The sequence below is a fragment of the Epinephelus lanceolatus genome, chromosome 17, assembly GCF_041903045.1.
Source record: "Epinephelus lanceolatus isolate andai-2023 chromosome 17, ASM4190304v1, whole genome shotgun sequence".
Taxonomy (NCBI): domain Eukaryota; kingdom Metazoa; phylum Chordata; class Actinopteri; order Perciformes; family Serranidae; genus Epinephelus; species Epinephelus lanceolatus.
Genome location: NC_135750.1, coordinates 11,092,980 through 11,108,127, shown reverse-complemented (window position 1 = coordinate 11,108,127; position 15,148 = coordinate 11,092,980). Strand labels below are relative to the sequence as shown.

The following is a 15,148-nucleotide window of genomic DNA, read 5'->3' as shown; positions in this document are numbered from 1 at the left end:
AAAAGTTTGACCTCAGTTTGACTCCTCGGGCTGCCAGTTGCTCCTCGTGTCTTCAAACAGCCGCAGACGAGTAAAGACACAAAGGCTCGGACACTGAATCTCTGACCTGGAGTTTTAACTTTCCATTTGCTTTACTCAAAACTGCACGTGTTTAAATTTAAATTCAAATTTGCATTATTTATCTCAACTCTGTCTGAGCTAAAAATAACTGGGGGAGATTTTAAATAGTGATCTGCAACACGGAATACACATCTGAGACTTTCTGCATGATGCGTGTTTTATAAACTAACAATAAAGGCTTGTACCTTGTCTTTGTCTCCGAAGAGCGCGCGTCACGGCGCACAGGCCGTCTAACAACACTTATATTTGTTTCGGGCGGTCACACATGCTGTCAATTTCCATTCAGACGTTTGAAACGTTTGAAAGTAATACCTGCTGATTTTATTGAAACGACTCGGAGCATTACCGTCATCGCAAAGCGGATTAAACAGAAATGACGGTATTTGCCCCCCTGCTCTCTTTCAGGATGCCAAAACGCGCTGACCCTCACGAAAGAGCGACTCCAGGAGAGAAAGTGGAGCTCCACTTTGCTTTTATAGACGCTAATTGAAGTAGCTTAATTGCTTTATAATGCCATTGTAGTTATTTTACAGTGGCCAGGCGCTGATGTGGTCTCCTTTCATGTAATTTAGCTTTGCTTTTTTCTCAATGACCCTCTAAAATGCAGTGTGCCTTGTTGTGTAGTGAGCTATATAATCCTGTTTACGTTTCGCTAAACACACATTTATCTGAAAGTGATTTTAAACAGCGGTTTTCTCCTTTATTTAAAAATAACTTCTCTTTGGGAAAATATCAGCGACAGTAATAACCTTTCTAATGATTTAATATGCTGTTAAAATAAAACGGAATGAGAAAAGGAGAGCTTCTACTCACCAATTAATTACTGAATTAACAAACTCGACGCGCACAAGTCAACCCAGTTTATTATTTGATCCGGAATCTCTGTGCGTAAAAGTCCGTGCGTCCTGCGCGGCTTCGTGGATCCTCTGCTGTCCGCGCCCCGGAGCCTCGCTGGCCGGACTGCAGGAGGCTTTGATAGTAAATTTATGCCTGTAAAATTGTCCCATCGGATCCCACCGCTCGGGTTTTACCACAGGAATCACCGCCGAATGTGTGAAGCCGCATTATCATGTTATGACACCATTTCTGGCACCGGGGGCAGATGATCGATGACTGGACGCGCTGCACGGAGGAGAAAAAAAAAAACTTCAAACAGGCTGTCACCGACCAGCAACACCTTATGAGCATAATCAGGAGATAATGCGGCTCTTTTACACACTCTCTGTTCACGTGTGATGGGCTGAGAAATAAATGAAAAGTTGGGTAAAGCTCTACTCGGTGATCATCATGTGAGGAAACAACCACAAAACACACAAAACTCTGGAAATCCTTCAGCGTCTTTCATTAAAATTCATCCTGTCCATTTAAATTCCCCCTTTTTATATGACATCATATGCCATGAAATATATCATAAATATTTAATAAAGCTTTTCATGCAGTTACATTCTCTTCTTAATTAAAAAAAACTTTGATAGACTAAATGAAATAAGATTTGTACCCCTTTATTTCCCAGTGACTAATGAAATATAACGAGTTAACCTCGTAAATTCAAACTATTTTGTTAATTTACATCCACACACCACTCAGTGATATCATTACTTTTCTTGAAATTACTCGAGATTCAAAGTTTCCCCCTCCATAAATTAAAGCTCATCAATATTTGACCAAACTTTTACAGCCTCCCTCCACACTGCAAACCGTGAAACTCCAGTGAAAGGTTCATTAGAGAAGAGACAGAAGTTGAGTGAGAGGAGAAAGTTGACAACATCTTCATCTGGGTGTCGAGTCTGTTTGGTTCTGAGAGGTTTAGTCAGAGTGTGAGTGCACGTTTTGAAGAAAGTAATGAAGTTGGAGATGAGAAAAGTGTGCGTGTGCGTGTGTGTGTGTGTCTCAGAGAGTGTAAGAGAAAGAGAGGGATGTCTTGGTCTTTATACATAATATTCAGTGTTTTGGTAAATGTACAGCCTGCAGAAGTTGTCAGAAAACACAAAGTGTGTCTTTTCTATTCGCGGGACGATGTTTTGTTTTGCGCCTCCTCGCAAATGTGGCCTAAAACCGATCAATCAGCCCCGGATCGATCATGTGGGGAGCCAATAGGGGGCTCCCATCCCTGAGCCTCTCTGCCATTGGACAGCCCGGGCAGACTGGAGCGACCCATTCAGCGCTGCTGTGGGGGAGAGGGACGGACGACATGTGAACTGTTACTCAGACGTAAGAGATGCTTTGGAGAGCTTCTGCAACATTTTAATATCTTATTTCAAAATTCAGCACGAAGAGGACAGCACATGTTTACAATGTGGACTAATTACACTGATTTTGCACAGAAAAACAACTCTTTAAATTTCAAAATAAACAGTGCTTCCATATAACTTGATTAAAGTTGTGTTTATGGTGTCTTTAATATGGAGATGACACTTACCCAAGCAGTATATAGGCTTTGCATCCCCATTAATGCAACTGTGAGAGGCAAATATACTGTATAGAAGTTCATAGTGAGCTATAAAAGGTCCAAAACCTGCAGGACTGAGTGTTTGGCTGCAGCCTGCACTGTGGATACCATGCAGACATGATGCTGAGAGCCTCCCAGAAGCTTTAGCTGACTATAAAACTATTAGAATGAGCTTATTTATAATGCATATGAAATCAATGATATAGTTATATCTAGACTAAACTTAACATGCAGTTCAGACTTGATAACATACCTGACATTATCTCACACCAGAGGTGAAAGCTGCCTCAATTAGCCGTTAACAAACTGTTTACAAGCAGAGGAGTGGATGCTGGACGCGTCAGTCCCGACACACAGACGTTTAAACAGCTCGTGGCTGCAGATTAAAGTCAGTTTCAGAGAATGAGACATGAAGCCGGAGTCATAGGTGCATATTCGGTGTTTATCCCCGTGTTGTTCCAGCTCGCGGTGCGGCTGGCTGGTCTCGCAGGGTCCTCCCACCCCCCCTCCTCTCCGCACGACTTGCTGCAGCCCGGTGCGTTGTGTAAGACGCGACCTGTTATGGCCACCACTACTTCCGGGTTTCAGCAGTCTGGTCCAGATCCTCCGCTCCTCCTCAGCTCAACACACACATCCATTGTACACAAACGGGCAGGCGGCTCACGCATACACACGCATTCACACACATACAGACACATACACACACATATATACGCACACACGCACAGCATCGATCGTGGCTCCTTTAAGAAAGCCTAAGCCAGAATTATCACCCCACCTCCTCTTGATCTCCTCTAGACGCTTTTGCATAAGAAAATCAAGCCGGGAGCCGAGAGTGATCAAAGAAAACGAGAGGAGAGCTGCTTCATTTTTTAACTGTGATTGTGACCATTAACATTTAGGTGGTGCCGATCCCGTGGAGACGCGCGTCGGACCATCATTCATCCGGTACTTTTGACAAGCCCTCGCGTTTTGACTGACAGGCGGAGTGGCAAAAAGCCATGAGAGTCGCCAGTTTTGTTTGAGGGGCTATTTTATTTTCATCCTGGTTTTGGAAAAGGAGCCTGGCGCCGCTGCCCCGAGGATAGCCGAGGACCTATTCACCGCGCCTGGGCTAAACTTGCGCAGAAAGCGGGGGCTGGCTTCACCGTTCCGTGGAAAAAGAAGCATACGGGATTTTGGCTGAAACATCTTCCCATTTATTTGGATTTTCTTTCTTCATTTCGTCTCCACCCTGGCCTCAGAGGGGATTTATCTAAACTGAAAGGACGACCAGGGAGTCAGGAGGGTTATGGCGCAACGGGTACGTAGGGCAATCCCCCCTAAAAAAGTTTCTCTAAGTCTGCTGTGCTTGAATGCAATCCTGCACTGTAACGTGGCTTAATGACACACATACCCGCACGGACACACACTCGCGGCGAAAGTTTCTGTCGTCTTCCTGACACATGGAGACACGATTTCATTTTTGGCGTCTTCTGGCACGGTATTACGCACGGCCGCACTCGTTTGCTCCACAAACCGGCCCACTGAGGGACATTGGAAGCGTGATCATATCTCACATCGGCTATGTTTTTTAGATTAGTTATGACAGGCCAGTTACTGGAAGCGAAATGGGGGAGGGCATAGAGGCAAAACAAATCTCCACATTTCTCCTCACACTGTTCCGTCAAGATTCTACATCGAGTGGAGCATTTGTGAGCAAAACTAAAAATCCTTATTTCAGAGTCAGTTCTGCTTCATCACTCTTTGCGCCGCAAAATGTGCTAAAACATGCGATATTAGCATAATGCCAGGGAGGCAGTTTTTAGCAATGAGGTGATGACAAACGCTTTGATTCATAACCTCCAGGACTGCCTCGGACACAGCGGCTGGGATCTTCACACGGATAGTAAACAGTGTAAAAGCAGAGATGTTAGGGACACACTGGACACATTTAGCTGCTTAGTTTGGCACTGGAGCTGCACCACGCCGGGGTTTGCACCTCTTTGCCTTTAGGGTCGAAATGCTCAGCTTAAAGTGATAATGCTTTTTACTCTTTCCCCGGCACTTGTTTGTCACTTCTGGAGAGCAACATCAATAATTCAAGCCTCTTTTTCTAATCTGCTAAAGAAGCAAACCTCGAATAAAGCTTTTATTTAGTCTACTTTGAGACCTAGATCCACATTTGTGCTTTTAACACACCAGCAGAGTGTTTAATAACCAGCAAACAACAGTGTAAAGACGAGGCTACAGTATTTAACTCAAAACTGAGGCATGAAAAAGTTTGAATATCCACTTCAACTGGAAAGCACAACACGCGTTTGCTTGCGTTAGTTGCATGCACTAACCACAGTGTGCTTGATGGGTAATAACAAGCTGCACAATTATGAGCCTTTAAAATAAGAAAACACTGCAATTAACGCTTTTAAGACATTTGTTGTTGTGAACAGAGAAAACACAGGAAACCAGACTGGTGGTGTTAAAACCAAAGCACTGCCTGCTTAATGATAATTATAATGTTGCTGCAGTTTTACCTTTTTGTGCTCCCACTATTTTTCAACACATTGAATAATTCATATTTGTTTGAGCTACAAGGGTCACTGAGAACAAGTTAAAACTAAAACTAGTTTCACTTCAGAATAATTGCAGCAGTTTCCCCCTCTGTAAATCCTTCTTAACAAGTCACTTGGACTTCAGACTTTTCTTAAACGATTAAAAAATAAATCACCGGGGTGGATTTATTTCTCTTGCTTTGCATGTGTCACAAGTGTCAGTAATTTGAAGCAAAGCAGAGGAAGGCAGCTCAGTGCACGGGGTCAGGACACCACTTTGAATTAAGAAAAATGTTGAAACATGTCGATTTGTTTTGGAAATTAAAGAAACTATTGGAACATTTTTACTTTACTTTTTTGGAAGAAAAACAAGACTTTAAGTGTCTCTTCTCCTGCTTTACATAACTTTTATAATATATCCCTGACCTGTGGTTTTACAGCAAAGTTCTAAGCAGAGTTGGATATATTCCTGTGCATGTGTATTCACTGTGGACCCGCGTGTTTGTTGTGTGCAGTACGAAGACTTGCCCCACTACGGGATGGACGGGGTGGGCATCCCGACCACTATGTACGGAGACCCGCACGGCGCCCGGTCCATGCAGGCGGTGCACCTCAACCACGGGCCCCAGCTGCACTCTCACCAGTACCCGCACACCGCCCACACCAACACCATGCCTCCCAGTATGGGCTCCTCTGTTAACGACGCTCTCAAGAGAGATAAAGACGCTATATACGGGTAGGTGCAAGCCTCCGGTCCGCGGGGAAACTCGCACTCTGGCGGGCAGGCGTGCATCCAGGCCTGGAGGGGGCAGTCGGGGTGGGTTAGCGGGTGCAAAGTCAGTCCCGTAGGAGGAAGAACACCGGCTCCATGCCCGGGACGGCCGTGCGCCTCGGTGAAGTGTTTCAGCAAAACACTGGAGCCCAAACTGCTGCAGAGACGCTGGGACACAGAGAGGCTGCAGCTTCCCTCCTTTTATTTTCTGTTCATTTCTGAATCTTAGCTTTTAAAGTCAGTCATGTTTATCACGCCTTTCTGCTCATAGAGAATTAAATAAATTCTAGAGGAGAAAAAAAATTGTTTACACATGGAGTTTATCTCAAGATTGTCCTGCTATTAAATTCCCTGAAAAAATATTTTAACTCTAAAGAATAATTATAACACAAAGTCCACTTTAATTATAACTTCTATTATTTTTTGTAGAATTTAACTTGCTTAATTTTTTCAGTTTCATCAGTTTTTTTAAAGTTTCATCGTTTATCACGAGTAAAATAATTACCTTCTCTCTTGTAGCCATTTTAATTAATTGTGTGTAATGTGCCAGGCTTCAGCAAATTAAAAAAATATATCATGTTTAAAGGAAATCCCACATATGCATGTCATTTATTAATTTACAGGAGTTAATTAAAAAATTCTAAGCATGATATCTTCACGGTGGCTAAACACTGCCAGGAACAGCTTCTCCATCTTACGCCACACTGACACAACTTTCACCACATTACCAGCGTGCACATATTTACTCTGGTGACATTAACAATAAATAATCAACAAACGTGAGCACATTTAGTCGCCTGCAGCTTCAGAGGCTCTCGCCAAACACACACACACACACACACACGCCTGGGATCCAAACGGAGACCTGTGCAAGAAATTGTTTGACTGACTCTAAAGCTTTTATGCTATTAGGCGCGCCTAGATTTAATCACAGAAGTCTGCCCGCTGTTTGCAGCCTTTCTCCGAGCCTCTGCATAATATAATAGCACGGGCTGCAGCAGCAGTCCCCATGGGCGAGTTGTTGAAGAGTAGCATGGCTGGCTAAATCTAGCCTGGAGTAGTCTTGACCCCGGCGCTGTTCTCTCTGGTGACATTTGCTATTGTGTGTGTTCCCAGGCACCCCCTGTTCCCCTTGCTTGCACTGATTTTTGAGAAATGTGAATTAGCGACTTGCACCCCCAGAGAGCCCGGGGTGGCGGGAGGAGACGTCTGTTCATCGGAATCTTTCAATGAAGACATAGCAGTGTTTGCAAAACAGGTCAGGAAAGTTTGACTTTTTTTTAATGTGCGTGCTCGGGCTGGTTGAGCTTCTCACCTGCATGCATTAAGTGTGGAGCACAGAGTTAAATCTGCAGAGAGAAAATAAAGTTGTTTGAAAATGTTTTTATTTTATATAGTGTGTTTAATGCTTTGCGTAAAGTAGGAATTAATGCACCATTATGCCAATACTTGCATGTTACAATTAATCTATATTATATATTATTTATAACTTTATAATATTCATATATTTTGTGAAAATGTTTTTGCTTTTAGATTCGGGCAGAAAAGCCTTTATTTTCATCAAATCCAGAGTTGGATAATCTGGTAAGATGCTTTATGTATATTTTCACATGACATATTACATTTGCTGTATTTTCCCAGAGTGTATTTGAACACACCAGCTGCTGTTTGCATGTTTATTAGCGGGCTGTATTTACAGTACAGTGTCAGAGAGCCATGTGGTGCTGAGAGGTTAAAGCAGGATTGGAGGTGATGTTCCTCTTTTTGGGGCCGTTTGATACCATGATGGCCCCCGGTTGTATCTGTAGATGAAGGGCCGCTGTTAGACAGCTGACACAAACCTTTGAACTCTGCCTGGAAAGTTATTCTCTGCATGCCTCTCACTTTGTACAGTTTGGTACTTTGAATGTGATGTGAGAGCAACGTTTTTCCTCACGACTAGTTGGTGGCTAATAGATCTCTGACTCTGAGGCTTATTGCAGCGCCAGGCTGTACTGTGTGCCTGTTCTCCATATTGCAATAACGTCCAAGTTTAATATCAGTTCCATATAAAATCCATTCATATGAATATTTTCCTCGTCTGCAGTTACTTGTATTGAGAAAAACGTGCCTGTTTAATATCAAGAGATGTGAGCAGCTCATTTTTTATTGTTATTTTAATTTTTCAGATGATTCAAGCCATTCAAGTTTTACGATTTCATCTTCTGGAGCTGGAGAAGGTAATATTCTCTCGCCATTCCTGTCCGCTGTGCCACTTCAGACCTATGGGCTGTATTTGCAAAAATGTATTTTTCCTAGTCGGTTATAATTAGCGTCAAAATCAATCATGGGGCCATTTCTCTTCCGCGTTTAATCACGACGCAAGCTGTTACAACTGGAACGGATATCTCTGTGCCCAAATCTCCCCGCACGTTTTAATGAAGTTTAATACTGGCAGAAATTGCATGCAAGGTGAAACATATAGGCGAACTTTGCGGGTTTTAGAAATGATTCTTTGTGGAGGGCAAAAGGCCCCAGGCAGCCATCTGTGGATAGAGGGAGTAGTGGGTGTAAAACTGTGATTTGTCTGCGTATCAGATGGACTACAGTAGCCTGTACAGTCAACTTTAACCTCAACTCTAACATTATGAGACATTATAAAAGCTGTTAAAAGTTTTACTTTTGAAAAGTTTTTTTTTTATGTATTTTGCTCCAACTATGCAACCTGTGCTGTAAATAAGAGTCTGCAAACTGCTGTGCAGCAAAATTAAAATGCAAATGAAGTTTAAAGGGGTTTTCACTTCTCTATATGTCTCTGCCCATTTGACATTTGTGCCTCTCGGGCGGTGGGATGCGCCGCATTGGCAGCGATAATGTAATAAGTCGACGAAATTAAACAGTTTACCTTAAATGTCAGTCAAGCGGGTCACCCTCCTCTAATGGCCACTACCCGGGGCACCGATGATGAATTTAACACGGGTGTTGAGTGCGTTGTAGCCCCTGAGCCCTCTTGTCACTGTCAATTTTCGACGATATCTCTATTTTGAGAGGAGGAAAAATAAAGTTACTGCCACAGTCCGGATGGAGCGCGCTGCCACGGCGCGCCACGGCACGGCTACTGGACACACCTTGTAGCCTGAAGAAAGATTTCAGTTTTTACAATTGCAGAGCAAAGATTAAAAACTTTTTTTTTTGGGGGGGGGGGGTAACATAAATAAATAAATAAATAATAGGTGACTATATTTAGCCTAATAATTTCTCACAGTGCCAAAGCAATAATATGCTGCCAGTGATCTGTCACGCTTCATGTTAACTCTTTTAAAATATTTAAATATTTCAGATGCAACAACTGTGCTGTGATCTTCGGCTCTGCCAAATTGCCTAAAAACTCTTCGGGGCTCTTTTGCATGTCAAAGGCTGTCGTGTGTGTGTGTGTGTGTGTGTGTGTGTGTTGTGGTTGCACATGTCGCTGTTGTGTGATGATGTCCCTTTTGGGGGGTGAGTGTGTGACGCCTCTGCCTCCCTCCTCTCTCTCTCTGAAGGTACACGAGCTGTGTGATAATTTCTGTCACCGGTACATCAGCTGCTTGAAAGGCAAGATGCCCATCGACTTGGTCATAGACGACAGAGAGGGCGGGTCCAAATCAGACAGCGAGGAAATCACGAGATCATCGGTGGCCCTTGATCAGGTACATCTCTCTCTCTGTTTCCCTCTGTGTGTGTGTGTGTGTGTGTGTGTGTTCTCCCTGCTGGCTATTCAGCTATTCTGGGTCACTACTCCGCTGCGCTGTTATTTGCATATGATTAAGGCCGTTTTACATTCCATCCATCGGAATGAAAAATTTTCTGAATAATGTTGCTATTATTGGCCCATTAAGACTTGAACCCGGAACCGACCTGGGAAGATTAGCTCGAAAAAGCATCGCCATAAACTTGACCTGTTTCATGTCGATTTTAATTTAGCGCCTCTCTCCATTTCTCCCTCCTCTCCTCTCGGTGTCTTCTTGAACCAAAGTGAAGCGTTCTCAGCTCCTGTGTGTTGTGGAGCCCAGGAGAGCAGCAGCAGCAGCAGCAGCAGGATGGGCTGCAGACTGTGGCTGAGGTGCCTTGGTTTCTCCACTGTGGAGTTCACGGTTCATTACGCGTCTTGTCAGTATTTTTCCTTAGACATGAGTGCACATTGCTTATCGAGACCCCTCTCCTCTTCTTCCTTTATTTCGCCCAGAGCGCACAGATTCAGCAGCAATAAGACGGTTTTTATTTTCGAGAAGCCACAGAAGCAGCGGGTATTAAAGGTAGATTAGGGAGTGTTTCCTTTTGTGCCGATATCAGAGATAACCACAGCCTTCATTATGTGCTCCACTGACTGTCGGGACTCGGGGGACATTGTAGTGTGCGCACAGGCATGACCCTAATGGTCCATACACTGCCGTTAAATAATGATAACAGCAACCGATGATTAGAATTATGCAAATCTGGATTTTCGACCATTAATAGCTGGAGTCATTTGTGCACGAGACATGGCTGCAGACTGCGAGCCCCAATGTTTCAATAAGTTTAACTATCGCAGAGTTTTAAGGGATGGCTCAGGAGAGCGGCGGCTATAGCCTATGGATACCGATGAGGGGAAAAAAATCAAGTGGCCAAATTAAAGGGATTAGTTGGATAGTCCGACATAAAAAGTAATGAAGCGATTAGGCTAAATAATTTAAATCCGCGGACTTCCATATGGTTGAGTGGCTGGTCTGAGTAGAGAGAGAGGCAGCCACCGGCTTTTATGTTCAGGGCTGAATGGCAGGACTGGGAGCGAACTGGGGCCCGACTGGGAAGCCCCCCACCCCCCCACCCCACCCTGCGCGCATGCACTCCTCCATTCCCGGCCCTTATGTCTGATTATGGAAATGAGAAAGATCACCCGGAAGATTATACTTCATTTAATCCAGGAACAGAATTAAATAACACAGACGCCACTTGTGCATTTAAGTGTCTCTTTGAATGGCTTGTTGTATTCACTGGGGATTCAGTTGTCAAAGTTTTTTCTTTTTTTTTTAAAGATAGGTCAGGACATGGAATGAAGCCTTATGGTATATAGATATGGAAATAGAGTCTGTTAAAACCCTTGGGTTTCTAGGTATATGAAGAAAATTATGTTGTGCTTGAGGCACTGATGCGGATCTTTAATTGACTGTAAGATGAAGACATGGCCTATTTTAATATAATGATGGTCCCTACATATATAGCCAATTCAGGGCATAACCACATAAGCTTATGTTTACGCTGATGTGACAGAATCATATAAATGACCTACAGGCACAGTTTGCAGTAAAACACAGAGAAAACTTTTTGACAGATGTGTAATATTGAGGGATGGGCTGATGTTCCAGTAGGATAACATGGAGACTGTCCACAGCAGCAGGCTGTGTGTAAATGGGCATATCCAAACAGGCAGAGGGTGCATGCCTCTCACTGCTGAATACTTATATTGTCAGTCTAATGGCACTGCACTTCATAACTTACTTGTGGCTGAATATATATTTTTTGAGTTTTTTTTTTTGTGTGTGCTATTTTTGTGTGACATCTTATCTGCAGTTGTAAGGCAGTGACATCCTTAACGAATTTGCGTTGTGTGTGCATTATCTCTTTCCATATGTATTTTTAATATATGCCCTCGGGCATAAAGTTGAAGTGGACTGGAAAAAAATGCTGAGAATTTGCACAAAAGAACAATGTTAACAAGACGGAGAAAGCAGGCTCATTTATTCATAAACCAATTTATTCCAGTGAGGCGACTGTAGCAGAGGAGAAAAAAAATGTCAGAGGAAAAAAAAAATACTTTGAATTTATTAAACTCAACAATCCAACGATGCTGACTTTCTTGCTGCATTATGCACCCTTGCGTCATGACAGTAATTTTCTGAATATTCTTTACATGTCTTTACGTTGCTTTGTTAGCCTGCCTATGCAGGCGAGTATGGAGGGACGCTGAGCGCCCCTTTCAAAAGAAAGCAGAGCATAGCTGAGAGGTGAAAAAGTCAGAGAGGCTCTGTGCTGGCTTGTGAATGCAGCCCAGCCAGTTTGGGCTCACCCTCCTGTGTTTGTGTGTGTCTCTTTGTGTAGGTGTGTGTGTGTGTGGAAATGTGCATGAGCTGCGTGCATGCATCTGTCTACAAGTGTTTACATATATGTGTGTGTTAGTGTGTATGCTGCTGTATGCATGTGTGTGTTCAGACTGGCCTGATAAATGCAGCACCCCCCTCAGGTGCTATGTGAGTGGAGTGACTGGTTAGCACCAGTTGGACTTTCTTAACCCTTTCCCTGCCACTCCCTGGAGAGCCTCCCATCACGTTTGCCTCATTTCTCCACTTGAGCAGCACATTTCCAGTTGCCCCATTAGACACATACGTCCCACTTTTAGCTCAGCTGTATATAAACATTAAAGCCACAATAAAATTCCATTATTCTGAGTGACTTTTGCAGAGGCCTTTAATGTGGAAAGACCCGTGTCCACACTGAACACGGCTGTCTCAGTTGTTGTTGTGGAAATGTGGCAGCAGTCGCTCTGCTGATTGCGTCCCTATTTGCCTGGCACACATGTTCACCTCAGACTAAAGAAGCGGGGAGGTATTTCCACGCCGCCGTACGTCATTTGCACAGTTGCCTTTAATTGCGCAGAAAGCATGGGGAGGGGCGCAGCAATTTGCTAATGAACTCCGAGGGCCCGGGCTCTCCACTGTAGAGCAGAACACTACTAATAGTGCTGAGGACTCACTCCAATTCTCAAGAGCTCCTCTACTTGATTGAGCCATGCAGGCTGAAGTGGGGCTGGAAATAATTGAAATTTCCCTTAAAAATATTCTCTGCCTGCCTTTTTGTGGATGTGAGAGAGTCTTAAATGATTGTGAATGCTCAGCAGTTGATCTGTTGAGTTAATTTAGTGGAGAGGTATCTTTAAATTAGAGAGGCTTTGTGACTTTTTCAGAGTGTGTTTTTTTTGTTGTTGTTGAATTCATGTAAAAAGAATGTGGAATAGCCAACAGTCTGAAATAACATCTGTACATTTGGGATATGTTTTTCTTACGTCCCGCACAATCTTTCCTAAACAAACCCAGCCTGTGTGAGTTTAATGTTGTGGTCACTGTGTAAGAATTTATTCGTGATAGTGCTATCGCGGTATCTTTTCCCAACAATTGGCACTGTTATGCCATACAAGTGCTGGTTTCCAGGTCAGTGAGACCCAGCAGTGTTGGTTTAGGTAACTCTGGCGGTCAAAGAGTGACCCCTGGCCCCCTCCCCTCCTAACTCAATGGAAACCCTGACCGCTGGGGTCAGCCACTATTTTCCTAATCAGTACACCGCTATCGCTAATCTATCCGCTTCTCGTTGAAGTATGGATCAAGTTACACCCGACTAAACAGGCACACACACACACTCTGCCTCTTTTTTATTCCCCCTCTCTCCTACAGTGGCACGCTGCTGATCTTAATACAAACTTTTGAATCATCGTGGTGATTGTTGGTAATAGCAGCTTTTGTAGTTGAATGGAGGAGAGGTTTGACCCCCTCTCGCCCCCTCCCTCCTCTACACCCTCCCCTCCCTCCCCTCCCCTGAACTCCCCCTTTTTTTCCATTGGGGAGTGAATGCAGGGAGGCTGTTAAGGATTCAACAAGTGATACAAAGAGGCGACCACGTGACTTGTGTGTTTCTTAGCCTCTTCATTATTGTGGTGGAATAGCAAGTAGGGGTGATTCTGATTAAGCAAATCAAGGCCAGAGTGACTTCAAAGAACGGGGACGTCGGGAGCTTCTTATATACTTTTATACATTTTTAGACATCAACTTTTTTTGTGCTAGGTGCTGGATTTTTTCAGTTGATTTATTAGTTGTTTTTAAATCATGCAGTATTGCTGGAAACTAGTGCTTAGTGGAGCCGCGCTGTATCATAGTCATTCTCTTGTGATAGCCACAAAATCCCAATTGCAAATAAAGTTCTTGGCTTGTGTCTCGTGTTACTTGTGATGGGCGTCCATGTCTGTCCCTGAGGCCTGCTGTGGTTTCTTTGGCTAAGTAAACAATAACCTGGCTTAACACATGTGTACTTAGCTAATGGAAAGTTCCTCTCCCCCTTAACCCCCTGCATGCCTCTGACAATGGCCACCGTCACAAACAGCCCGTCTCCAAGGGATCCACCAAGAACATCCCAGCGCAGCAGGGCTGCGAGCCGAGCTAGGCTAGGCTAACGAAGAAACCACAGGAAAAACATGTCATTAAGAAATTACGACTGCCTTTTCATTCACAACTGGAAAAAAAAAAAGAAATATGCTTTGTTTGGGGTTAGATAGCGCGGAGGGGAGAGCGCTCGAGTTAATGTTTTTGTTTGGATTTCAGCTCACAGAGAGTAAACAAGGAGTCTTTAGCAAGAGCTGAAGTGGAAGAGGCCACAGAGGAAGAAAATCAGTTTGTCAGTTTCCGCGAGTGTCATCTAAATGGACTTTGAAAGCTCTGGTAATTATCTCAAACATGTAATTATCTTTGGTTGTCTCTATGAGGTTAACCCACCAGTTTTAAAAAGCCGATTGAAGAGTACCTGACGGCTATTCAGAGTAGCATACTTTACTTACTCAAGAGACCAAATCCAGTTTTCTCCCTCACCCCCTTCAGCAATTATAAGGTTATTTCTTCTTTCTTTGTCTATTGTGAAGAGTTAGGGAGGAAGGGGAGTGCAGAACAGAAAGGGAGGGAGGAGGGTCTTATGCTCTCTCACTCTCTTTTTTTTTTTTTTTTTTTTTTTTTTGCACCACGCATACCATTATCAGCTCCCTCTTTTCATTTTGGAAGCACTAATATTGCAGCGAGGGGAGAGGGGTGGAGAGCAGAGAAAGCGGAGGTAGTTGGGCAAGCACTTGCCTGGCCGGTTATCAGAGAGGCAGATCCTGCTTTATCTAGTCACAGTGGAAAGCAAAGTAAACAAGAGTTTACAATAGCTGGCCTTTCAGCCCCTTTCACTAACAGCTTCCCCACCAGCATTCAGCTGAGTGGGAGAATGTGTCCCGAGTTATTGCAGGCCATCTCACTGCTGCAACACATGGCATTCTTGCAGATTTCAACTTGAGGAAGCAGTGCTGCTGCAAAGGTCAAAAATGGTGTTAAAGAAAACAACAGCGGAGAACATATGCACCAAGGCATTCTGGGGGATGGAGTAGCCCGACTGTCATCTTTGATTCAGATGTACCACCACTGAAGAATGTATGTGTGTGGGGTTATTTGGATATTTATGTCTGTGCCGTTAAGTATGCACATA

The 15,148-nt window shown here is 43.8% G+C and overlaps 1 protein-coding gene across 1 annotated transcript in view; it reads left to right on the top strand.

The window, feature by feature from the left end:
• The first annotated feature begins 3,143 nt into the window (after window positions 1-3,143).
• meis1b (Meis homeobox 1 b) overlaps window positions 3,144-15,148 on the top strand; it is a 90,746-nt gene continuing 78,741 nt past the window's right edge. The window contains exons 1-6 of the mRNA XM_033613569.2: window positions 3,144-3,872; window positions 5,616-5,836; window positions 6,989-7,130; window positions 7,406-7,456; window positions 8,041-8,091; window positions 9,394-9,540. Coding sequence (XP_033469460.1) covers window positions 3,861-3,872; window positions 5,616-5,836; window positions 6,989-7,130; window positions 7,406-7,456; window positions 8,041-8,091; window positions 9,394-9,540 — 624 coding nt within the window. The 5' untranslated portion in view covers window positions 3,144-3,860. The remainder of the gene's footprint in view (window positions 3,873-5,615; window positions 5,837-6,988; window positions 7,131-7,405; window positions 7,457-8,040; window positions 8,092-9,393; window positions 9,541-15,148) is intronic.